We start from the raw sequence: 26071 nt of genomic DNA on the forward strand, positions 1-26071 counted from the left end.
ATTTACATTCAGAGATTTTTTTAAATCATTAATTGAATCCTAATATACATATTATTCACACTTGGCCTCTCTCATAGAGAGCTGTTCATGACAGAATGCAGAGGCCACGCTCATTCAGTTTAATTGCCGCTTAGCATACCTAGGTGGAGAGACCACTTTGACGTCACTCAGCTGCTGATGTCGCTGTTGCAGGCGTTGTATCGTGAATTAACATGGTAATAACAACTATTACCGTGCTTGATATAATGACACTTATAAAGATGCCTTTAAGTGGTTGGTTTCATGATCATTTGTCAAACCCACTCCATTGGTTCAGAGCTGCTGCCCACTGGGAAGGTGGCTCTGAGCCCATGATCTGGGTCATCTGGGCTGCAGAGTGGAGCCTGGGGAATGGCCCTGCACAAAATAGGGCCCTGCTCACCATTTTTGCCTGCACATGACTGTCTTCTTTACTCTTGCCCAGCTGCAGAAGGCTGCTGACCCTTGGGTCCTGAAGCACTCGGATCTGGAGAAGCAGGACAACAGCTGGAAAGAGGTGAGTGGGGTGGCAGGCAGCCCATGTGCTGTGCTCCTGGCTACACTGGAAAGTCTCTCACTTTTGGGGAATGTGACAAGGACGATGCTAATCCTGTCCCACAGGTCACACACCCTCACCCCCTTGGGCTCCTCAATCCTGAGGTCTCTACTTCATGGTTCCAGCCTTGAGACCTGTAAAGAGCCCCCTGTTAGCTCCATCCTTCCATGCCTGGGACAAAGGCTAGGTGTTTCTCTGTGTTTCAGTTGTGGCTTTCTCAAAAGCAGAGCCTCCAAAGAGCTGTGTGATCCTGGGCAAGTCACTCTCCCTCTCTGGGCCCCAGTTGCCTCATTGGTAAAATGAGAATCACGTTCTCTGCCTTAGCCCAGCCCTGGTTGTGGAGATCAATCAGTGAAGTTTGCTTCTAAGCCTCAGGTGCACTGTCCATATAGCCACACACTGAGTAACCAAAGAGTGAACATATGGGCCCTTGCTCATGATAGCCTGAGGAAGCAATAAAAGCCAATTCTGGGGAACTGAAGCAGGAGAGGATTTCATTAGGGGCTCAAAAGGGCTGGTGATGCAGGGTCAGAAAACTGGTGCAGGTCTCTGAACCAGGGTGGGGCAAACCCCAAGCAGGACCTCAGGTCACTGCTTTCACCTTCAGCTGAGCAGCGACTACTGGGTGCTTTGTTGCTGCCACTACATTCAGAATACGTTCTAAATAGAGTCTCTTTCCTTGGGTTCCCTCTTGGACCGCCGATTGGCCATGCCTGCATCACATACCTATGTGTGTGTGGAGAGGGGGTAGGTGCACTGTAGCCAGAAACTGACCAATGGGCATTCTAGATCAGTGCTGACATCACTCCTGCTCTACAAGAGGAGACTCATGCGTGGGGCTCGGGGCCAGCTCCCACCCAGACCCCCTGTTACCTTCCCTCTGTGTGCTAGTGGCCAGACTGACCCTTTCCTGTCTCTCTTCTATGGCAGACACACAGTGAGAAGATCCACAACAAGGAGGCTGTTTCTGAAGCTGAGCTTGGGGGAACCGGCTTAAAGAGGTGCTAGCAGCCCCTCCCCGTGCTCCACTCTGCAGCCCCTCCCCCTGCTCTGCCCCCCAGCCCCACCCTGCAGGCTGCCCTGCCCCTTTGCCTCTCTTCTCTTCCTCTGCCCTGCGCACCCACCACTGCACCTCAGCTGAATTGGGAGAACACTGGGATATGGTCTCTAAAGATTTTTTTTTTTTTTTTTGATGTGGACCATTTTTTTAGTCTTTATTGAATTTGTTACAATAGTGCTTCTGTTTTATGTTTTGGTTCTTTGGCCCGGAGGCATGTGGGATCTTAGCTCCTCCACCAGGGATTGAACCCGCACCCCCTGCATTGGAAGGTGAAGTCTTAACCACTGGACCGCCAGGGAAGTCCCCTGGGATATGGTTTTTATGGAACACAAGCCACTTAGGAGCCGGGAAGGTTTGGGTGATGGCAATTGTAGCCTGTGCTTCTTTTGATTCTGGGCGTGGAAAACTGGGACCCCAGAATATCCTAGCTGGGAAAGAAACTGTTTAGCTCCTCTTGGGGTTCTTCCTGTCTCTGGAGTTGGGAGAGTCCAGCTGGACATCTATTCCTGGGACTAGTGAGCAGCATCCTCTGGGCCCAGCCCTGTGCTATAGCCAGGAAAACCCCTAGGGCTATCAGGACCGTGTCTCCACCATTAGGAAACCATTATGAAAAGATTCAGGGTAACAGAACAGGGCCGTGCGAGTAGCGTGAAGCCAGGTGGGCCCCAGGATAGGAGGGTGGCTCTGGAGTCGTAGTGTGGGATTTGAATTCCAGCACTGTCATTTCTAGCTCTGTGCCCTTGGGCTATACTTCCCATTTCTACCTACTGGGATAACAGGAACCGCCCCCTGGAGTTGTCGGAGGACTGAATGATCTGACGTGTGCACTGTTGTCACGTAGGCCTGGCACTTACAGTCATCAGGCAGTGCACGTGCCAGGTCTGGGCTGGAGATTAAATGTGTCCTAGATTGGGTTCCCTCAAAAGTAAACGTTGAGGCAAGGATTTAAGTGCAAATGGTATATTTGGGAGGGGATTCCAGGAAAAGCCTGGAAGTGAGACAGGGTAGGGAAGGCACCATAAAGGAGGTGTTATCAACCAGGATACACGTGGGCAACTGGATCAGCTTCACAGCATCTCTGGGAGCCAGAGCTGAACATTAGTTCTCCCACCTGGGGGACAGGGAAGCTGGTACCAAGCCACCAAACCCCACTCATTGTTTGTTGAGGGCTGTGTCTAGGGCCATAAACTATGTGAATGTCTAGCTTCCTGTGGGTGGAGGCCAAGTGTGCTCCTGCAGACAGAAAAAAGCCCTCCAGTGGAGAATGGCAGGTGCTCAGAGATGCAGTGCTGCATGTGTAGGTGTGAGTGTGGAGGGGATGAGGGGCAGGGCACCTACAGCGTCTTCCAGAAGAGGTGAGCAGGACCGTCATGGTCTGTCTCCCCACTGCCCCACCGCCCCCTGCACGCGAAGTGCACGGACCAGGGAGGAAGACCAGAGTACCTGCTCCGCATGAGGCATCTTCCACTAACTCTGCCCTTTCTCCTCTGTGCTTCCCAGGACCAAATCTGTTTCCTCCATGTCAGAGTTTGAAAGTCTGCTGGACTGTTCCCCCTACCTCGCGGGGGAAGCCGCCCTGGGCAAGAAGCTGCCCAACAGCCCTGCCTTTGCTTTTGTGGGCCCCCAGCCAGTGGACCCGGAGAAGGCTGCGCCGGAACAACCAGGGCTCTCTCCACGTGACTGCAACCGCCTGGGTGCCCTGGGCTGCCAGGAGCCGGCAGGGAGGCAGATGCAGCGCAGCTACACGGCTCCCGACAAGACGGGCATCCGCGTCTACTACAGCCCCCCGGTGGCCCGGCGCCTGGGCGTCCCCGTGGTCCATGACAGGGAGGGCAAGATCATCATCGAGCCGGGCTTCCTCTTCACCACAGCCAAGCCCAAAGAGTCCGCCGAGGAGGACGGGCTGGCGGAAAGCTCCTACAGCCGCTGGCTCTGCAACTTCTCCCGGCAGCGCCTGGATGGGGGCTCCGGGGGCGGCCCCTCGGCGGCCGGGCCCGGCTTCCCAGCGGCCCTGCACGACTTTGAGATGTCGGGCAACATGAGCGACGACATGAAGGAGATCACCAACTGCGTGCGCCAGGCCATGCGCTCGGGCTCGCTGGAGCGGAAGGTGAAGAGCACGTCCAGCCAGACGGTGGGCCTGGCCAGCGTGGGCACGCAGACCATCCGCACGGTCAGCGTGGGCCTGCAGACCGACCCGCCCCGCAGCAGCTTGCACGGCAAGAGCTGGTCGCCCCGCAGCTCCTCGCTGGTGTCCGTGCGCAGCAAGCAGATCTCCTCCTCCCTGGACAAGGTGCACTCGCGCATCGAGCGGCCGTGCTGCTCGCCTAAGTATGGCTCGCCCAAGCTCCAGAGGCGGTCCGTGTCCAAGCTGGACGGGGCCAAGGACCGCAGCCTGTGGAACCTGCACCAGGGCAAGCAGAACGGCTCGGCCTGGGCCCGCTCCACCACCACGCGGGACAGCCCCGTGCTGAGGAACATCAACGATGGGCTGTCCAGCCTATTCAGCGTGGTGGAACACTCGGGGAGCACCGAGTCCGTCTGGAAACTGGGCGTGTCCGAGGCCCGGGCCAAGCCCGAGCCTCCCAAATATGGCATCGTGCAGGAGTTCTTCCGCAACGTGTGTGGCCGGGCGCCAAGCCCCACATCCGTACCCGGGGAGGAGGGCGCCAAGAAGCTGGAGCCCATCTCCCCCGCCAGCTACCACCAGCCGGAGGGCATGGCCAGGATCCTGAACAAGAAGGCAGCCAAGTCAGGCGGCAGCGAGGAGGCCAGGCTTTCCATGCTCCCCCAGATGGGGAAGGATGGGGTCCCTCGGGATGGAGATGGAGCCACGGTCCTTCCCAATGAGGTAGGTGGGTGGGGTCTGCCCTTTTTCTTGGGAGGTGAGATTGGCTTATAAGGTCCCACTCTTGGTTTTCAAACTCAGGCATGTGGTTTGTGTATTTCAAAGGTCCTTGTGCTGCTCTGGGATGGGGGTTGGAAGGCCCCAGACCTGGAACAGCAGACCTGATGGACACACAGTCTGAATACAAGAGACTGGTGAGCATGGTGGCATACCCACCTGCTTTGCCACCACACCCCAGAGGTTGCCAGCACCCCCTCCAGGGAAGAGGCATTGCCGCTCACTGCCCTCCTGCTACCCAGTGGTGTGCGGGAGCCAGCTGCTTTGGTTCATGAGAGCCAATCGTGTACATCTCTGTGTTTAGTGATGTCACCTTAGTACCTTGAGATCAGCCACCAGGGGAGGATTTACTCCTTGAAAATTAGAAATGCTGCATGGGAGGATTTACTCTGTGAAAATTGGAAATGCTGCAAATCAGGGCTTCTCCTCTTACTCCTGGGAAACTAGTCATTAAACATGTACCAGCACACCACTGCCCTCACCAAGACTCTATCCCTAAGTGCTTCCATTTTCTCTGGGACTCTTTTGCTGCTCACCCCACTCCTGATACCAGTTTCAGATTTAGTTAGGGATCATGTGCATGTTAATAAAACGACGCATGTAAGTTAGCTTTGCAGAAAGGGAAATTGCAGAGGATCTCATGGAACCCAAGGGCAGGGACCCAAAGGCCCCAGTGGCTGCTCTGTCTCCCTCTCCTCTCTCTTGAGCTTCATTTTCTCTGATGTCCTCTTCCTCCCTCTGTCTCTGTTATATTTGAATATGGTCCAGGTGGGCTCTGCCTACTCTGCTTTTATAACATCTTCCAGTTCCAGCACCTAAGGGAGACTGACTCAAATCCCTCTGTCCCCATTCCACATTTCAGGAAGAAACTGACTAGTGTAACTTGAGTCCAGTGTAACCCCTTGGTCCAGTCAGCTGTGGTCAGGGGTGGTATCATGGTCTGCAGTGCACGGAGTGAAGGAGGGTTGTAGGTGGGGGCACAGAGAGGTGGCATGGGCTGGGATTGACCCATGTGATTTGTACGTATTGTATGTTTAGCTGGTTTCTAGTTTTTCCCTATTATACGTAATGCTGTGGGTGAACATCTTGACACAAAAGCATTTTTCCGTATTGCAGATTATTTCCTTACATTTGAGTTGCAGAAATGGGATTCCAGAATAAAAGACTGTAAACTGTTAAAGGTATTTGATAAGTGTTGCTAAATTGTCTTTCCAAAGACTTTGTTTAATTTCTAGAACCCCCAGGAGTGTATGGTGAGTGCCTTACCTCCCTATACTCTCTGGCTGCATTTAAAAAAAAAAAAAAACCTTTTAAATATTCATTCCTCTTTTTTTAACTTAAGAAAACCCTTTTTGAGGTTAATATACATACTGAGCATATTGTAAGAATATGGCTTATTGAATTCTCACAAACTGAACACACCCATTGTATTAGAGTTCTCCAGAGAAACAAAACCAATAGGCTTTGTGGTTGTGTGTGTGTGTGTGTGTGTGTCTGTGTGGAGAGAGAGAGAGAGAGAGATAGAGAGAAGAGAGAGAGAGAGAGAGAGAGGAGAGAGAGAGAGAGAGAGAGAGGAGAGAGAGAGAGAGAGAGATTTATTATATTGCAAGCTGAAGACCCAGGAAAGCCAATGGTTTAGTTCCTGAGTCCAAAAGTCTGAGAAGCAGAAGAGCCAATGGTATAGCTCCAGTACAGCATATGTAGCTGATGTAGTTCCGATCTAAAGGTCATCAGGAAGGAAGAATTCTTTCTTACTCAGGGTGAGTCAGCCTTTGTGGTCTATTCAGTACATTGACTGATTGGATGAGGCCCACCCGCATTGGAGAGGGCCATCTGCTTTACTCAACCTACTGGTTTAAATGTTACTGTCTTCCAAAAGCATCCTTGCAGAGGCACCCAGGATAATATTTGACCAAATATCTGGACCTGTGGCCCAGTCAAGCTGACACATGAAATTAGTCATCACACCCACATAACCACACCTACATAAAGAAACAGAGGTACGAAGCTGGCTGTATTTTGAATGTTGGTTTCACAGTTGATCCAGATGTTTTTCAGTATGTAAAATGTGCTTATTACCTGTTGACCCAATAGTTCTCCTAGGAACGTAGCCTATGGAAATATTCACAGAGGTGGATACGTGTGTAAAGAAGTGTATTGCATTATTAATAAAAACTGCTAAGATTTATTGAATACTTGATAGGCGCTATCAAATGCTTCACATGTACCTTATGTGACCCTCACAACAACTTTGACAAAGGTATCACATCCCTCATCTTAGAGCAGGAAAAATCAAGGCTCAAAGAGGTTAAATAACTTATCCAAGTTCACACAGCTGGTAGACAGTTGGGCTGGGATTTGAACCAAGCAATTGAGTTTTACAGCGGCACTTTTTTTTTTTGAAGTATAGTTGCTGTACAATATTATATAAGTTACAAGTGTGTAATATAGTGTTTCATAATTTTTAAAGGATATAGTCCATTTATGGTTACTATAAAGTATTGGCTATATTCCCTGTGCTGTAAAGCATATCCTTGTACAATAGCTTATTTTATACCTGATAGTTTGTACCTCTTAATCCCCTACCTCTATATTGCCCCTCCCCGCTTCCCTCTCCCCACTGGTAACCACTAGTTTGTTCTCTATATACGTGGGTCTGCTTCTTTTTTGTTATATTCACGAGTTGGTTGTAATTTTTAGATTCCACATACAAATGATATCCTACAGTATTTGTCTTTCTCTATCTAACTTATTTCACCCAGCATGATGCCCTCCAAGTCTATCCATGTTACTGCAAATGGCAGAATCTCATTCTTTTTTTATAGCTGAGTAGTATTCTACTGTAGATATGTGCCACATCTTCTTTATCCATTCATCTGTTGATGGACACTTAGGTTTTGGCAATTGTAAATAATATACAGCAGCACTTTTAACCATTATCCCTGTGTGTTGGTAATAGTAAAAAAAAATTAGAAACTACCTAATATCCACATAAAAAATGCATTGGATAAATAAATCAAGCTACTTCCACGCAGTGGAATAGTATGTGGCCATTAAAAAGAAGGAGATCTGGACATACATGACAAAAAAGTGTTCATGTTTTGCAATTACAAAATAAGCTGTAGGGGTTGAAATCATTTGGGTAAATGCATGTGTGTGCAATGTTTAGAGAATTTATCTTTCATGGACAATGTCTACTTTCTTCTCTGTATATTCCAGAATTTATTACCTTCTGGAAGGTTCTTTATGAGCATTCATTACTGCTCTAATGGGAGAAAATAATTTTTAAAAATTGGTCCAGAGAGGGGCTACAGCCCCTGGGAACTGGTCCCTGGGCACAGCTGAGTCCAGATTCCTTGCCTGGCCACCCAGTCCCTGGGTGGGCAGTGCCTCCTGGCTCCTCCCGACTTCTTCCTCCCTCCTCCCAGGATGCCGTGTGTGACTGTAGCACCCAGTCTCTCGCCTCCTGCTTCGCCCGGCCATCCCGCTCTGCCGTCCGCCACTCTCCTTCCAAGTGCAGGCTGCACCCTTCGGAGTGCGCCTGGGGTGGGGAGGAGAGGGCAGCCCCCCCCCAGTGAGTGACAGAGCAGCCGAGCTCCCCACCTCAACCAGCCCAGTCCCTGGACAGCCAAAGGGAACCCGCGGAGAGGAGACGAGGTGAGGGGCCCGCGCCCCCTGCATCTCTCGCCCAGGAGGGACAGCAGCTGCACCACCGCCGCAGAAGAGCTTTCCCATCCAGGTAAAGCGGGGCCTCCTGCTGACTGCTGGGTGGCGATCTCTGACTTCCCAGGGGAAGGCAGCGAGTGGGAGAAAGACCAAAGCTGGGCTTCAGAAGCAGCTCCAGAAAGATCCCTTAGGAGCTGATCCGTTGGGAGCTGATCCCTGGGTCATAAGGGAGAGCCTTGCCTGGCTCTAGCCACACCCACTTCTCAGAAGACCCAAGGAAAGGATACACTTCTGGCCATGCCCCTCAGGGAAAAGGGCTCACAGAGACATTCCCTGCCAACCACATCCCTCTTCATGGGGAGGAAACACCAATGAGAAGAACAGGCTTTGCTCTAGGGCTCAACTTGGGGTTTTTGGCGGAGCTGAAATGGGCATCACCCCGTCCATTTCTTCCCTCCACCGCCTCCTCCTCCCAGCCCTGCTGCTCTGGATTGCTATGGCTCTAGGGGATATGATAGGGCGGTAACCAGGGTCAAGTATCTGCTTGGAATCCTGGAGGCCTGGATCTCCCTGCCCGTAGCTTGGATGCAGCAAGGACTAGAAGACGAGGGGCTCAGGGCTGGAGAGCCACTGGAACTGCCTTTCTTGCCAAGGTGACTTGGGGGGCCCCAACCTTCCCAGGAGACTCCTTGAGGACAGAAATAGGTAAAGTCCATCTCAAGACCTGGTGCACAGATAAATAAATGCCTAATTGCCCACTGCCTTGATCGCTGGGGTCTCTTTCCCTGGCACCCTGGAGGGGCACCGCATCTCCACTGTGATTACATCCTGCAGCTGGTGGAGGGCAAAGACGTTCCCAGTAAGAGACTCCCAGATGGCCAGGTCAGGCCAAGGAGCATTCCGAGAGGCCAGTGCCCCAGGACATGGCAATAGACTGGGGCCTGGAAACATATTTCTTGCCTCGGTTGTTTATTTGAATTTTTCTTACTATAAATATTTAAGGTGGTTTTACTTTATTTTAATAATTTAACTTACCCCAAAGCCCCTAAGGTAATTTATTGGAGGTTGATACATGTACTCTCGCCACTGGGACAATGCAAGGCTTTAACACGATGGACAGGCGCAGGGTCCCCTGTGTGGATGAGGCAACTCAGCAGCCGAGCTCTGGTCTCCAGGTCAGCTTTGGAGGGCCCCCTAGCAAAGCTGGAGCCCTGCAGCCTGCTCCCCCAAAACTGCTGACCCTTTGGCCTCAGAGCACCACTTTACACTCAACACCCGGTACTTGCCCAACCCCCAGACGTGAGTCTGTAAATGCTCACAGACAGGGTGGAGGGCTGGACCGCTTCCCAAACATTTTCCATTTTTTCTCATTTTCCTCCCTCCCTCTGAAACCTTTTTTGTTTCGATGAGTCAAACACGGATTACTAAGGCTTTATCAAGAGCATGGAGATCTCTCCAAGTTCCCCAAGTGAGAACTCACAGGAAAACAGGACTGAACTTCAAGAATGTTGTTTATTGCAGCTTTGCACATCGATCTGAGAGTGTCTGCCAGCCTGCCTCAGTTCTCACCACCCTGCCAGCTTTTTCACCAGCCTCTCTCCTTAGCCTTATGGGCTCTCCCGGCTCGCCTCCCAGCCCCAGCTCCACTGCCCACCCTTCCCCATGTCCCATGTGAGCTGCCTGAGCCATCGGATGGATTGCACCGTGGCTCATTGCAGTGTGGTGATGGGGGAGGGATACTCAGATGGCCTCCCCCCTTGGTGCCAGTGAACCCGTTTTGTTTACACACAGCTGCCTGTAACGGGCTGGGGGCTCAGAGTGGAAGCACCAGGATAGAGTGGCTTATCTGTGAATTTGCCATTAGGAAGACAAAAAGCCAGCAGCGTGGCTAATTTGCCCCCAGGACTCAGGAGATGCCTCTGCGCTCCCACCTACCAGCTGTCGGTCTTGCCCTTTCTGGGGCACCTGGACCAGTTACCCAAATTCCTTCATCACCATTCCCTATCGGTAGAACTTGGGGTTACGTTGGTGCAAGCAGCCACTTCCTCATGCCATAGTGACCTGTGTGGGCAGAGCAGGCAGGCTGATGGAGCCATGGGCCAATCCCCTCTAGGAAGCCACTGCTCCCACCCAAGAGGTCAGGGGGCCCCTCCGAGGTTCTCTCCAAGTGAGGGGATTCACACAAGGCCACAAGCCACCAGAGGCCTCTGGCACTTCCCAGAGCTGCAGAGGGCCAGGGAGGCTGTGCTTCTAGCCTTGGGGAGATATCCTCGTGAGACCTGAACCCTGCGGACCGCTCAGCCTTACCGTCGTTCTCATCCAAGATTGTCCTTGCATTCTCATTGTCTTAGAGCATGGCCACCCAGACCTCAGCCAGTGTCCGAGACCCCAGAGCTTGGTTTTCAATAAAGTCCCAGTTTCTGCTTCCTGCATGCCACTGTGCAAGGTCACTCATCACTGTTCCTACAGAAGCCTCTGGATGAGGGGCTTGATGGGGTTGAAAATGTTATGTGTAAATATTGATTTGGTTTGATTTTTAGCATTTTAATTAGTAACAGTTGTGTTTTCTTTTTTGGGGTGGGGGGTTGGTTTGTAAAAACTCTCTACTCTTTTGGAATGTAATTTCTAAGTTTGTTTCTTCAAATGCCTTTTTAAGTCTTGGTAACATTCCCAAAGCAGAAAACTGCCTGGCCCTCTGTGGGGACTCCCCTGGAGCACTGGGTCCCAGGAAGGAACACTGCCCTTTCCCCCTTTCTTCCCCTTCCTGCTGCCCCTTACCTTTTCACTCCTAGCAGCTTCTTCTTCCTTCTCTTCCTCCTCCTCCTCTAGCCTTCTTTTTCCTTTCCCCATCTCTATTCTCTGCAGCCAAAGTCCCAAGGAACCCTGGGGTCCTAATTCCCTACAGACCCCTGGGTTTGGATCCATTGTGTTGGCACCAGTTGGTTGAGGGGAAATGGGAGACCAGTTGGCATGGTTGACCCCAGACTGGACGATCTTGTGTTTCTTATGTCTGACCTCTTCCCAGAGCCAAATTAAACCCTCCTGGGGGCAATGATGTCTGTATTTGAAATGAAAGTCAAACCACTTTGGCACATCGGTGGTCCCTAGATCCTGCATGCACAAAGCATCAGTATCCAAGTCCCCGTCACCCTGGCAGCCCTTCCCCCCACCGTCCCCCCCGCTAATTCTTTCCCCACCAAAGGCTGACCAATTGTAAAAACTCCTCCAAGAGGTCTTACTCAAAATGGCCCCTCCCCTTGGTCCCCCCAGGGACGCTCCTCTACCAGCTGCTCTCCCAGGTGACAAAGTTGAGGACCCAAGACTGGACCCTCTTACACCCTAATTGCCACATGGCTCCCTCGTGCCTGCCCCCATGCACCTTTCATGGTTTCGTCACCCGGCCCGTTCTCCTCTTGCCCATCCAACTGCCAGGCCCTTCCTCCCTCTCCTCTCCCATCTAGAATGTCCTCCCCACCCCAGCTTTGCCAGCCTTCCAGCCCCACCAGCATCACCTCCCCCTCACCCCGTACACCCCCGCCTAGAGCACATTGCTATTTAGAAATTGCTTCCCCATGCCACATCTCCTTCAGACTTCTAAGGGCCAACTCTGGGAGGCAACCTTGGCAGGATAGGGGTTAGTGCCCCCATTTTACAGATGACAAAACTGAAGTGCAGGTCTCCTCCCTGAGTCACCTAACTGGGAAGTCATCAAGTTTAGACTAGAACCTGGGTTCACTGGATCCCCCAGCCCAACACTGTCCTGCTTGCTGTGTCAACCCGCTGCCCCACTGGAGGCTTTGTGTGGGTATAGGACACCGAGAATATGCCACTGCCCAACCCAGACATAAAACCAGTCCACTCTGAATCACTGGACCCGTGTGTCCCAGAGAGTGGTGTGCGGACCCCCTGCATCAGAATCCTCTTAGGCATGTCCAAAATGCAGCTTCTTGGGACCTGCCTCAGCCTCTGGGCTAGGAATCTGCGTATCTAACAAATTCCCAGGGAGATCCTGAGTACCAGTGGCCACACCATTGATGTTCACAGCCCTGACCGTTAGGCCATCTTTTTTTAACCAGATAACCATGATGTTATATCTTAAAAAGAGCACTGAGCTGGTAATTAGGGGGCCTGGTCCTCAAGCCAGCTCTGATTTGGGTTAATTATGCTGAGAATTTCCAAAAAGCACTGGAGGCAATTTACAGTCTTAGTCATAAGGATCAGTAAGACAACAGAAAAAAAGAAAGTCAGGAACTTCCTTGGCGGTTCAGTGGTTAAGACTCTGTGCTTCCACGGAAGAGGTTACGGGTTCGATCCCTGGTAGGGGAACTAAGATCCCGAATGCCTCACGGCGCAGCCAAAAAAAAAAAAGTACAAAGAAAGTCAAAAAGCAAGAGGAATTATCATTCCCCAAATCTATCTGACATGATTCCCATAATCCTGCAATTAAATTTTACTCTTGAGTTTCCTGGCAGCCACAGTAAAAAGGGAAGCACATCACGGTAAAAAGGGAAGCATGTCATCATCCAGTCATGGGATGCAACCATAGTTGCCCCAGGAGACAAACTCTTCTGCTGCTAATTTCGAGCATGTGTCCTTCCTTCAAAGTCCACTAAGCCAGTTGCAGTGTGAACCTAAGATGCAAGGATGGTTTCCAGGTCACTATTTTTAAAATAATAATAAACGGCCACCAACTTGAATGGCCTTGGCCCCGGAGCATGTGGCTAGTCTGTACCTCAGTTCTTCCAGCTGCAAAGTGGGAGAATGTCCTTGCATGGCTGTGCTGAGGACCAAATACAGTACTGTACCTGTGAACCTGCCTGGGAAAGCATAAGGTTCTACACCCATGGGGAGTGGTCCGACCACACTCATTGTCCCCACGCCAGCCTCCTGGTGCCCTGGCCCCAGGGGTGATACACCCCTCACTAGTCTTAGTGAATAGAAAGAAAAATAAACTGGACCTACCCCCTCGCTTTTTTTAAAATTGTGGCAAAACGTACATAAGACGTAGCCATTTCTAAGTGGCTTTAAATACGTTCACAGTGTTGTGTTGATACAACCATTACCACTCTCCACTTCCAGCGCTTTTTATCGTCCCACACTGAAACTCTATACCCACTAAACAATAACGCCCCATCCCTCTCCCCCAGCCCCTGTAACCTCTGTTCTACTTTCTGTCTCTATGAATTTGCCTCGTCTAAGCAACTCATATAAGTGGAATCATACATACAGTGTTTGTCCTTTTGTGTCGAACCCCCTCACTTTTTCGGATGAGGAATCAGGCCCAGAGAAGGGACAGAGTGGCTCACCCAAGGTCAGACAGCAGGTTAAAGGCAGAATCAGGACCAGAACCCAGGCTTCCTGACTTCCATCAGGTTCTGCATCCCCAGTGGTGAGACACCCCTCACCTACCATTCCGTGGTCTTGGTCGAACCCCTTCCTCTCTCTGGGCTGTACGTTCGCTCCCCACTGCCCACCCATCCTCTCCTTTAATATCTTCCTCCGAATCTTCCCCTCATCCTGCCTCCTCTTCTCCAGCTGATTCCCACCAGCAGACTGGGTGGCCCTGACCCATGGCCAGGTTTTCCTCTTCTGAGCCTCAGGCTTCCTTGCAGCACCCATGCCTCAGCCCTCCCAGAACGGCCTCCCTGGCTCCACTCGTCTCCCGTGGATTTCCCTGTAACCTCAGCACCCCCCTCCCTGTGCCCTCAGCCTCACATTCCCATCCTCCCATGTCTGTGGTCTCCCAACTCCGGAGGTTTGCTTTCAGATCTGGTTGTATTCCCTGGGTTCTGTTTTATTTTGTGTTTACTCACACCAAAGGGGGAACCTTTCCCCAATGCCTCAGGCTGGGCTTGGCCTCAGTGACCACCACCCCCAAGCCCAGAAAGACATCCCCCCATCCCACCCTTGAGCCCCATTTTCTTCTGTCCACAGCTGCCCGGCAAGACCCCAACACTCTCCACTGGGAATTGGGGGGGGAACTTGGATCCCCCATTTTGGCTTCCTCTGTCCTGCCCAGTCCCACATGGCCTTGTTTGGAAAGTAGGTACAGCCTAGCTTGGGTTCTTCTCTCCCTGGCCATCCGTCCATCTGTCTGTCCATTTGACATCCCCCATACTCTCCACTCTCCCCTGGGCCTCACGGCCTCTGGAACAGCTTGCCCTTGGCAGAACCTGTAGCCCACCCTGGCAGAACCTGTAGCCCACCCTGGCACTACCCCTTACCCCTCCCAACAGTGTCTGCGGTTTGCAAAGTCCACAGACCCAAGAACGGAAGGGGACTGGTGACATGATGCTGGGCCTGAGTCGCCTGCCCAGGGCTCTTCCCCGCCCCTCCTGCACTCTTCTTGGACCCTACCTTGTGTATCCCATCAGCCCTACTCCACTCCCTTCCTGCCCTTCACCAGCCCCCTGGACCCCAGGGTCTAAGGAAAGGAGCTTTGGTTTCCCCTAAGCATCCTTGAAGGGCCGAAGTCGTCAGGGCCTGGCCACCTTGTCACTCTCCATTCTGATACCACTCAAACTGCTCCCATGAAAAAGAACCTCAGCCAGGAGTCTGGAGACCTGGCCCAGGAGATGTCTTAACTTCTCTGTGTTTGGCTGGTTGTATGATTTTATGATAAGCACGAGGATGGTCCTTAGGGCCCCAGAGCACCCCTCATGTTTTGGAGTCCTGCATCACCATCCTCTCCACTGGGCCCTGGTATCCTGGCTCCTCTCTCAGCTCCGCCGCTATCTCTGTGCCTTAGTTTACTTCTCCGCACGGGGGGCTCACCACAAGTCTGTGCCCAGCAGCTTCCCAGATATCTTGGTGCCTCTAAGGCAGGGCCTTGCCAGCTGTGGCCCAGCTCCCGGGCACTGCCTTGGGGCACCAGGTTGCTGAGGATGTTGCCTGGAGGTTCTCAAAGAAGCGGGAGCAACACCTGGGCACTTGATAGACATGCAAAGTATTGGGCCCACTCAAGACCTATGGAACAGAACCTTGGGTGGGGGCGGGGGTGGCCAGCAAGCTGGGGTTTAACAAGCCCTCCAGGTGATTCTGATATACACAGGAGTTTGCCACCTGCTGATCTAGACCCGCAAATAGTGTGGCCTGGTGAGGGACTGAGGCTGGCCCTGACCAGGAACAGGAAACACCAACCTCATCTGGACTCCTGAGAGACTGCGAACCCTCCCTGCCCCTACCCAAAGCAAAACAAAACTATGTTCTCCTCTTCCTGGAAACTGGAGGGCTGGCAGAAGGCATACGTTTTTCCTTTCCCTGCCCCTGGCTTGGTTCCAGTCCTACCCACTTCTCCTACTTGTCTGGGTTTTACAAGAGATTGTGTAGGGTTGTGCCAGCTGGGCAGCAGGTGGGCATCCTGGGGTGGGTGGGGGGGCAGGAGACAAAAGACCCTGAGACCGTTTATCCCTTGGAAACCTCACCATAGGCTTATGGCCTCTCTTCAAATGGAAAGAAACAACTCCTCAAAGGAAGACTCCTAAATCCCCAGCCAGCTCCTTCTCCTCTCACCTCTCACCTCTAGGGATACCTTGTAGACAAGGCCAAAAAACAGCTCCAACCCCCAGCGGCTGGGGAAGAGAGCCAGAAGCTGTCCTTCCTCCTCCTCCTGGCCCCCCTCCCCAAACCCCACCAATACTGTGAAGCCCCCTTCCTGACCATCCTGGTTTCCTGGTGTGGACCCTGCAGCTGTGGGCCCTAAGGGTTCCCCAGGGAAAGGCCTTTGGGAGGGAAGGGACTAAGGGCATCCTTGGGCCAAACTGTCCACCTCTCCTGTCCGCTGTTTCTCCTCCCCACTCCTGTCTTCAGAAGGCTCTTTCCCAGGATGGATTGGGTGCTAGGACAACCATGGTCCAATCCGCCAGCTCTCCTTGCCCCCGTGTCTTATTTCAGACATGAGAATAACTGTACAGTGTAAACTTACAAAGCGTTTTTAATGGTTGTAGATTGGAAATAAAGTATGTCATATGAACAGTTTCCATGGACTTGGCCTCTTCTCTGATTTCTCATTTTGGGTGGGTGGGGTGCTCAGCAGATTTGAAACTTGACTCTACCCCACACCCAGTTGCCTGGGAAGGAAGGAGCCCTGGGAAATGCCACAGCCAGCTGGCTGGTTTGGGGGTCACTTGGGAGGAGCCACCAGGTGTTCCTGGCTACTGACTGCTGACACCTCAGAGTCTCCCATGAAGGGTGGTATGACCACTGAGAAATAAATGCAGAGTCATCGAAAATGGAATTGAGGGAATTCCCTGGAGCTCCATTGGTTAGGACCCCGCACATCCGCTGCAGGGGGCATGGGTTTGAATCCCTGGTCAGGGAACTAGGATCCTGCAAACCTCACAGTGTGGCCAAAAAAAAAAGGAATTGAAACTTTCTACAAAAGGCTTTCAAAAATTTATCATAAAAAAGGACATGGATTAATTATCTATTACAGTAGAATTAATTATCCCCAAACGTTTATTATATCACAGATGCTGTGGGTCAGGAATTCGGGAGCTGAGTAGTTCTGACTCAGGGTCTCCTGAGGGTGCAGTCAAGTGTCAATCAGGCTGCAATCATGTGAAGGTGTGATTGGGGCTGGAAGATCCACAAGGTGGCTCACTCATATGCCTGGCAAGTCAGTGTTGGCAAGAGGCCTCAGTTCCTCCCCAGGTGGCCCTCTCCATATGGCTGCTTGAGCATCCTCACAACATGGCAGCTGGCTTCCCCCAGAGCAAGTGATATATGGAAAAAGAGGGTAGAAGCTACAATGTCTTTTATGACTAAGCCTTGAAAATCATACACTGTCATTTCTGCAGTATCTTATTGCTTATACAGATTAGCCCTATTCCTTGTGGGAGAGGATTATACAAGGGTATGAAGACCAGGAAGTGGGGAACATTAGGGGCCATCTTGGAAGCCAGCAACCACATGAAAATTACACAGATCTCTTCCTTTTTGAGGGCCTAACAATAGCCAGGCCTGTGCTAGGCATTGAGGATAGCAATATATGGGCCTGAAAAACAGGAAAGCAAATGTCAATGGCCAGGGGGAGCCCAGGGTGCTCAGGGAGCTGGGAGGAATCAGCAAAGGCTGCAGAGGGACATCTGAACTGATACCTAAGCTTGAGAGGACCAGATGAAGGAGATGGTGGTGTGTTGTAGGCAGGAGACGGAAAGGACATGTCCCAGGTGGAGGGAACGGCATGTGTGAAAGCCTAGTAGAAAGAAGAGCAGAACTGGGGAACGGAAAGAAGTCACTGGCGTGATGAAAGAGGCTGGGTCAGATCACAGAGGGCCTTAGGAGGGAAGGAGTGTCCACATCCTGTGGACAGTAGGGAGCCACATAAGAACTGAAAGCAGAGAAGGGACATAGAGGATGTACTGGGTCTGGATTCCATGAAGCAGTAGACCCACTGGGCCCCAGGAGGGCCAGTTCTGGCTGTGTTCTGTTCTTGGGATATTGACAAGTGAGTAGTAGTTGAAGGAGCAGGGTGAGCAGAGAAGGAACGGGGCTGTAGAAAGTGATATTCAAGGAATAAAGAGCAAATCTCTGCTTTCAGATGTCTGTTGGTAGCCAACATGCTGGAACCACATGGTGGAAATTTCAGGAAGGCAGATTTCTGCCTACCACCAGAAAACTTTTCCAAGGACCACAGCTGCTATAGAAGGAGGACCACAGTCACGTTCCAGCTGCTGCTCACCAACCCTTCTTTCAGTTTCTGTGGACTGCTTGTAATTCAACACTTGGAGGTTTCAGATCCCAAAGGACTGCACATGCAAGGGGACATTCTGATGGCATCATGCTGGGTGCTGAAGCAGCAGTCTGCTATCTGGGATCCCCCAAGCCAGCAAGGGATAGTGGACCAGGCACAGGTTGGGCTCCTGGGAGTACAGAAAGGGGATCTGCTTTTCAGACTGGGGCCTCAGAGAAGGCTCTGAGAGAGATGAATCCTCAGCTGAGGCTTAAAATCGGAGAATTTTGCCAAGAACAAAAGGCTTGAAGGGCTTCCCAGGCAGAGGGAATGGCTTGAGCAAAGGAGTAGAAGCAATGGGGGATGACGAGAGGAGAGGCAAGCAGTTTGGGGAGGGGCTGGCCTGCAGTGAGTTTACAAAGGAGAGTTCTTGAACTTTGCCAAGTATAGAAGGGACCACAAAGGGAGAATATGTGCTAGAGCAGGACTGGAAAAAGTGTGAGAGTCATGGTCCACATTTTCAGCGTTAAGAAGATAAAAGGAGGGGTGACCATGGCCTAGCGACGGAGCAGGCATCACTGCCCACCCGCTAATGCCCTGTATTCCTTTGGCAAGTACCTCCCTGGACCTCTGTTCCCCATCTTAGAAAGGCTCTAGGCATACTGGGCGCAAAGGATACGCTGGTGTAACGGGACCCAGTTAGTGACTCCCTGGGCGTGGCGTAGCTGAGGAGGTGTAACATGGCAAAGTCTGGGCTGGGAAGAACTTGGACAAAGCGGGCGGGGCAACAAGAGTCTTGAACACCAGTTCGCGCATGCACCTTGAGTGAAGCCGGCGTTCTGCGCGTGCGCTTGCGCGAGCCGTGGAAGCCGCCGGCGGCGCATGCGCCCTCGGCTGGCGGGAGTTTCACCGGAGGCGGGGCTGGCGCGGGCGGCGGATCGCCAAGCGGGCCCGGACCAGGAAGGAGTAGACGCTTTGGCGCAGGGCGTGCGGAGGTCTCTGGGGCCGCGGAGAGTGGCCTGCGGCCTTGTTTTTCGGGGGCGGAGGCTTTGGGCTGGACGGGCGTCGCTCTGAGGTTAGGAAGTCGCAGAGCTCTCCCTGTACGCGGCCCCGCTTACCCGCGCACCATCCTCTTTCGGGCCGGACACCTCGGCCCAGCCCAGACCCAACCCGTCGTCACCCCCGACAGCGGGGACTAGCGGGGCGCTGCAGCCACCTCCGGGTAAGAGGAGACCCGAGGCCGGGCTGCGCCTCTCGGTCGGGGCCTGTTTGCCGAGCCAGCGGTCTAAACTCCAGAACAGTGGTTGAAGGCTGGGGGTGGGTCTCAGGCCGGGGTTGGAATTTCGCCTCTGCTCCAGGCTGGCCGCACAACAAGTTTGGGCCAGGCTTTTGCCCCTCTGAACCTCAGTTCTATCTGCAACGTGGAATTGATGATGGTACTTACAGAGCTGTGGAAAGGATTAAACGGGATCGTGATGCAAGTAAATTGTTTGCATACACGCACAGGTCCTGGCATGTAATAAGCGCTTAGCGGGCGACAGTGATTGCTGCTATTACCCAGGCTTTCATCTGAGTGATACAGTCGTTACTGGGGCGATGCAGATCCTCGACCTACCCCTCGTTGTTCTGTTATCTTTGCCATGTTGTCCCGTCGCATATATTCATTTCTCTTTACTAAGCACCCCGCAACGCACCGATTTCTGTTGGGGATGGGGGTGGGGGAAGCATGGACGATGTAGAGATGCCTCAGTCATGTCCCTGCCCTTTTCCAAACCGTTAGTTGTCTGTAACAGGCTCTAGAAATACAGTCTGGCCGGGGAGGCAGACATGTAAACGGACTTTACAGGCAGTGCTAGGGAGACCTAGGGGTGGAGCGGAGCAGCCAACTCTGTCAAAGAGAAGTGGTGTGAAAGCTTCGCACTTGAGCTCGATTGGGAAGGATGAATAAGCTTTACAGGCAATGTGTGCAAAGAGTCAAAAGCGGTGCATGGAATGGGAGTGGCAGGAGAAAGCAGGAATGGGTACTAGTTAGGACTAGCTTCTGGAAGGTGTTGAGTACACTGGAGGAATCTCTGCTGCTGTCTAAAGAATGGATTGGAGAGAATTCCCCAGCGGTCCGATGGTTAGGACTCCGCGCTGTCACGGAGTTCAGTCCCTGGCGGGGGAACTAAGATCCCACAAACGGCGTGGCCAAAAGTAAAATAAATAAAATAAATAAGAATGGATTGGAGAGGAGCAATGCTGCATGTAGGAAAAACTAGTGGAGAGACTGTTGGATTCTTGGGGGAGGTGGGGGAGAGTGGTAGAAATTATGAGATCTGAACTAAATCGATAACCGGAGACGGGGAAGAGTTGTAGAGAGACTGTTGGAAGTAGAATGAACAGGCCTTTGAATCTTAGAATTAATCAAGGATAATGTGATTTTTTTCATGTTTTGAAGACCAGGTAGATCATAATGCCATCAACTGAATTATGCACTTAGGCACTTGTTAAACACAAAATAATTGGGAAATAAGATGGGCTACATGTTAAGGTGAGTATTTCTAGAGATGAATTCTGTAGAAATTGAGAACAGGGGGTGATGAGCTGTGCAGATGTTCTCTGGAGGAGGTGGGTGAGGCGGGGTTGGACTGGGCCCTCTCAGGCAGGTAGAATTTCATGGGGCAAAGAGGGGCAGTTCAAAGAGATTAGAAAGCACAAGGCCGATTCTGGGGTAGTAAATCCCCAGCAAGACTGGGACTGAAATGTGGAGAACAGATCACCTCCTTTTCCTGTTTTCAGGGTTCTCCACCCAGGATGACTTCTAGATCAGAGATTGTAGAAGGTGAGTACTGTAGTGACATTCAGTACCTCTTGGGTTCAGGTTCCTGAGCTTTACCTAAATACTTTCCTGGCTCCTGGTGGACTTGAAAGCACTTACTCACGTATTTGCAAAGATGCTTCCTCAGTGTTTCCATGATCTGGGGCACACATTTCCTTTTTCCACTTTTTTGCACAGATGCTTAGTTGTGATGGGTTTGATTCTGTATTTTGACTTTTTTATAACAAGTGCTAGAAGAGGAACCAGTGGCATCTAAGACTCATGATCATCAATTGGAATCAGATCCCAACCCTGCGGAAGCGTGTGGTAATTCGTCCACCTCCCTGGAGATGACTGAAGGCGTTTCAAAGAAACAGATTCACCTTGGCTCTAGCCCTAAAAAGGGGGAAAGTTGTGATCTCAGCCACCAGGAAGGACTTCAATCCAGGTCCCTTTATTTGTCCCCCAAAGAACAGTGTGCCCGTCATCAAGACAGGAGGCAATCCTGGCGGCGAGCAAGTATGAAAGAAACGAACCGGCGGAAGTCACTGCCTCCCTTTCATCAGGGCATCACAGGTGGGGTGCCATGTACATAAGACAATGGAGTTCCAGCTCAGATAAGAGGCAGTGAGGTATGGGAGACAGATAGACTTGACTTTGCTGCTTACTAGCTATGTGGCTGAGCAAATCTCTCTGAGCTTCAGTTTCCTCATCTGTAGGAGTATCCTAAGATTATAAGTACTGATGTCAAACACCTAGTAAGTATTCAGTATCATTGCTATTTATATCATGTTATTAGCTACCCACTGTAATCTATACCATGAACAGAAAATCTGATTTATGGTTGTTCAACACTCACCTCTGCTACGTGAATGTTCAACATTCGCCTTTGCTAGAAGTAAAGATTTCTTCCTGTGGCTTTCGGCCTCATATCCTTAAGCAGAACAGAAGGTGGATGGGTCGCTACCTGATTTTAGGCTTTATAACTGAAAATATCTCAGAGGGAAGGACACATAAAAATATCTAGGGTAAAAACCTAGTTTTTTAGACATGCTGTATTTGAATGTAATTTTGTATGAATTTATAATAATAGCATCTCAGTAAGCATTGAAGTACAAGATTTAATATAGAAAGTAACACATTTCAGGAAGACCTTACTAGCTGTGTGACCTTGAGCAGGTCCCTTAACCTCCTTTGCCTTACGGTCCTCATCAGTAAAAGGGATGAAATAATACCTATTTTATGGGGTTGTGTGAGAATTAAATGAGTTGATATATAGTACAGTACCTGGCACATGGTAAAGAAATAGTTCAAGTGTTAAGCTGTGGTGATTATTTTAAAGACATCACCTCACTTCCAGATGGTCTCATGTTTAGAAGGAATTCTGGGTAAAAACAGCCATGTAGCATATCAAAAAATTGCCACCACAATTAGGCTCATGCACTTTACTCCATGGACGTGCCAAGAAGCTTCAGTTTCCTAAGATTGCCCTAACCTGCATCTCTGTCCCAGAGCATGTGGCCTAATGTTCTGTGTAACAGAACACTACTGATGCATAATAAGATTTGTTATCTCCTTGTCACTGCCAGCCACTTGCCAAGTTTCTTTGGTTATAGGCGGAAGGCATCCAGTTTTTCATGACTAAAAGCAAGGAGAAGTAATCAAGAGAGGGCACAAAAGAACTTTAAAAACACAGCCAGCTGAAGCCGGAGGGCAAAAAGACATGTATCTCTCCCAATTCTCAAAGCAAATTTCCTTTGCCGTATAATAGTTGATGTTTTTAAATGAACATAATCGAAAAAACAGTATCTATGTCTTCTAGTTGTTTGAGGATTCAGTGGCATAATTATGTAAAATGCCCGTTCAGTTCTGGCTGACTCACTGTGCGACCTTGGGCAAGTTACCTATTACCTAACCTTTGTCAAATGGAGTTGATAAGATACTTGGGACTTCCCTGGCGGTCCAGTGGTTAAGACTTCGTGCTTCCACTGCAGGGGGCAGTGGTTTGATCCCTGGTCTTGGAAGATCCCACATGCCAGGCAGTGTGGGGAAAAAAATAAAAAAAGATTCACCCAGATAAGATACTTGCCTCAAGTTTTAATGAGGTGTGTATAGCGTTTAATAAGATGCCTTTTAGATAGCAGGTGTTCAACAAATTACTATTAATGTATCATTAGGTCATTAAGGAGAGGCAGCATGGTATTAGTGGGAAAACAGGTTTTGGTGATGGACTTGGGGTTGAATTCTGGCTCCACCAGTCTCTGGCTTCAGACAAGTTATATCCCCTCTGAGCTTCAATTTCCGCATCCGTAAAATGGAGCTCATAGTTTATAAGAAGATTCTTAAGACAGTGTATGTATGTATGTATGTATGTATGTATTCATTCATTCATTCATGGCTGCTCCACACAGCACGTGGGATCTTACTTCCCCGACCAGGGATCAAACCCGTGCCCCCTTCACTGGGAGCACGGAGTCTTTAGCCGCTGGACTGCCAGGGAAGTCCCAAGACAGTATTTAAAGCACACTGCAGTGCCTGTCATAGAAATACTGCAATAATCCCACCTCCTTTCTTCAAATGGTGAATATAAAACATAAAAGGAGTTAAATTTTTTTTAATCTACATTGTTTATCAAGACAAGATTTTAATGTAGTACATAAAAGGTTCTTATAACTTTTCAAAGTTAGGTCGCACAGATGGGTAAATGTCATTCTTTGGTGATCTTGAACAAATTAGATGTGACTATATATGAATTCTCCCTTTAATTAGAGAAGGCTGCTTGGGTTTTCTTAAGTTGGACTGCATCAAGGGGGAGGGAATTTTTCAGTTTTTTTTACTTTGCTAACTGTCTTAAGTATCCATCTCCTTCAATGCGGTGATACTTTATGTTAGAGCTCTGCAGATCCATCAGTGTCAACATAGCAGAAAGCAAACGGCTGGGCTGTCTCCTGCTTTCCAGTTTCCAGGTGAGAGTCTCACGATTGGGAAATGCTTTCTTTTTCTTTTCTTTTCTTTTTTTTTTTTTTTTAAAACTGTTAACTGTGACATCCCCAAAGAGAGATCAAATACTGTGTGATTTATCGGTAAAGGGTAAAAGATATTTCTCTCTAGTGGGATTAATTTAAAAGCCAGCTTTAATCCCAGGAGCTGATCTGTCTCTGGACTAGACTCTACCAGTCCCATCGGTGCTGCTGTCGCTGAGCACTTAACAGTCAGATTTCCCCGATCTAGTATATTTTGCTCACTGGCAGCAAATGATGGGAATTTGCAGTGAGTGGAGGTCACATCTAAGTTTAAGCAGTCATTTGAGGTCTGACTGCATTCTAAGTTGGTGTTATATGGCTGACTGGCGATCACATCAGTTTAGATAAGCAAGTCATTTGTGTGAATTAAGTGACCGTTGTTTTTCCTGAATCAAAAATCAAATCATATAGTCTAGGCAACAAAGAGTTTTTCCCTTACCTTTTGATTTTCTCATTTTGTTTTGTTTATATGAAAAATCTTAGGTGTAGAATTAAATCATGTTTACTCACATTTATGAAACATCATAAAATTACATGAACTTGGGACTGGCCTGGGAAATCTTGGTTGTACTGAAAATGCTTTTCTTTATTTAGTTCTCTGTTCAGAAACTTGAACCTTTCCTAAGGGGCACTGAGGGCTTCAGTCTTGAAAATTTTAGAGCCAAAGGTAAGTTACTAAGACTAGACAAGTGAGCTTTGACCTTGGTCTGTACCTTCTATGAAGGTCAATTGAAGCCCCATTCTCAGGATCCCCATTTACAGGAACTGCTGCCTCACAAAACCAGCTCCCCTCCTTTTTTGGGGAGTTGCATTAAAAAAATAAGAGTATATGTTTATGAAGTTCAGAAGGTCCAAAAGTGAAGAAAGTGAGCCTCTCTTCCACCGTGACCCCAATCACAGTTCTTTCCTCCCAGAGGCAACCGCAGTCACCAGCTTCTTGTGTATACTTGCAGAAAGATTTATTGCATTTCTAAACATTTATCCATTGAAATCAAAGGAGTAAACCACTCTACACTGTTCTTTACCTTGTGTTTTTTTTTAACTTAATTTATCTTGCAGATAATTCTATATCACACTTATAGAGCCGTCTTGACATGTTAGTAGCTCCATGATACTCCATTTTATAAATGTACCATATTTGATTTAACCAGTTTTTTACTGATGGACTTTTAGAGTTGTTTTCAGTCTTCTACTGTGGCAATGAATGGATAATGAATACCTTTTTATACAAGCCTTTTGGCACATATTCAAGTAAAAGTAAGATAAATTTCTAGATTGGAAATTAACTAGTGTAATTATACTGTAACTAAAAGTTTAGATTTTTTACTGTTTAATTGGTGATAAAAGGTATTTTTTTGTACTTTTAATCTGTTGCTTTTTCTTTTGAAGAGGATAATAATTTTTTCATATTTTTAGAGGAGAGCCATTTGTGCTTTATTTTCTGTGTATTGTCTGTCCATATCCTTTGTTCACTTTTAAAAATTGGGATATTGGTTCTTTTGTATTGATTTTGTAGGAACTCTTTATATATTAAGGAAATTAGCTGTTTGTGATGTAAGTTACAAATATTCTTTCCCAGGAATCAGTTTTCAGCTTTCCAGAAAGTAGCTATTCTCCTTACAGTGTCATTACACAATCATCCAGGTCAGAAATACTCAGTGTTACCCACTTAAAAGACCTAGAAAATACATGAACTCAGACTTACTTGCCAGTTAAAGCTATTTATCTCAGAACTGCACTATCACCATAATTAGAGTAGATATGCCCAGGTTATTTTTTTTTTTTTTTTTTGCGGTACGTGGGCCTCTCACTGTTGTGGCCTCTCCCGTTGCGGAGCACAGGCTCTGCACGCGCAGGCTCAGCGGCCATGGCTCACGGGCCCAGCCGCTCCGCGGCATGTGGGATCTTCCCGGACCGGGGCACGAACCCGTGTCCCCTGCATCGGCAGGCGGACTCTCAACCACTGCGCCACCAGGGAAGCCCCTGCCCAGGTTATTTTGATAGCTGTTTTAACATATCTTTTCCCCTCTGCATTCCTCACCTGAATTTAATTGTGAACTCTTCCAAATTTAAGCAGAGACCTGTTTTTACCTTATGCCCATAATTCTTTATTTGTCTCCAACATTTCTCATTACACTCTTGCCCATTGCCTGACTTCTGTAATGTTCTTCCACCCAGTGCCAGCAGATCAAATCGCTTGAAAAGAATGAAATGTCCATGCAGATACATCTTTTTTTTTTTTTTTTTTTTGCGGTACACGGGCCTCTCACTGTTGTGGCCTCTCCCGTTGCGGAGCACAGGCTCCGGACGCGCAGGCCCAGCGGCCATGGCTCACGGGCCCAGCCGCTCCGCGACATGTGGGATCTTCCC

General features: G+C 49.6%; 2 protein-coding genes across 5 annotated transcripts in view; both read left to right on the forward strand.

Moving 5' to 3' along the window:
* The window catches only part of SOGA1 (suppressor of glucose, autophagy associated 1), a 73250-nt gene extending 57069 nt beyond the window's left edge, over positions 1-16181 (forward strand). For 2 of the 3 annotated variants that reach the window (XM_029219675.1, XM_029219676.1), the window contains exons 12-15: positions 464-535; positions 1505-1575; positions 3135-4485; positions 7968-16181. In XM_029219675.1, the coding sequence (XP_029075508.1) occupies positions 464-535; positions 1505-1575; positions 3135-4485; positions 7968-8117 (1644 nt within the window). In that variant the 3' untranslated portion in view covers positions 8118-16181. Of the gene's footprint in view, positions 1-463; positions 536-1504; positions 1576-3134; positions 4486-4587; positions 6921-7967 lie in introns of those variants that run through there. The other variant, XM_029219677.1, reaches the window with a different exon arrangement.
* Positions 16182-18817: 2636 nt separating this feature from the next.
* DSN1 (DSN1 component of MIS12 kinetochore complex) overlaps positions 18818-26071 on the forward strand; it is a 16292-nt gene continuing 9038 nt past the window's right edge. Inside the window, exons 1-5 of one of the 2 annotated variants that reach the window (XM_029220978.1) lie at positions 18818-19100; positions 20660-20702; positions 20928-21254; positions 23571-23644; positions 24296-24368. In XM_029220978.1, coding sequence (XP_029076811.1) covers positions 20675-20702; positions 20928-21254; positions 23571-23644; positions 24296-24368 — 502 coding nt within the window. In that variant the 5' untranslated portion in view covers positions 18818-19100; positions 20660-20674. The remainder of the gene's footprint in view (positions 19101-20659; positions 20703-20927; positions 21255-23570; positions 23645-24295; positions 24369-26071) is intronic. The other variant, XM_029220979.1, reaches the window with a different exon arrangement.

Source organism: Monodon monoceros, unplaced genomic scaffold (genome assembly GCF_005190385.1).
Source record: "Monodon monoceros isolate NGI ecotype Baffin Bay Population unplaced genomic scaffold, NGI_Narwhal_1 Super_Scaffold_13, whole genome shotgun sequence".
Classification (NCBI taxonomy): domain Eukaryota; kingdom Metazoa; phylum Chordata; class Mammalia; order Artiodactyla; family Monodontidae; genus Monodon; species Monodon monoceros.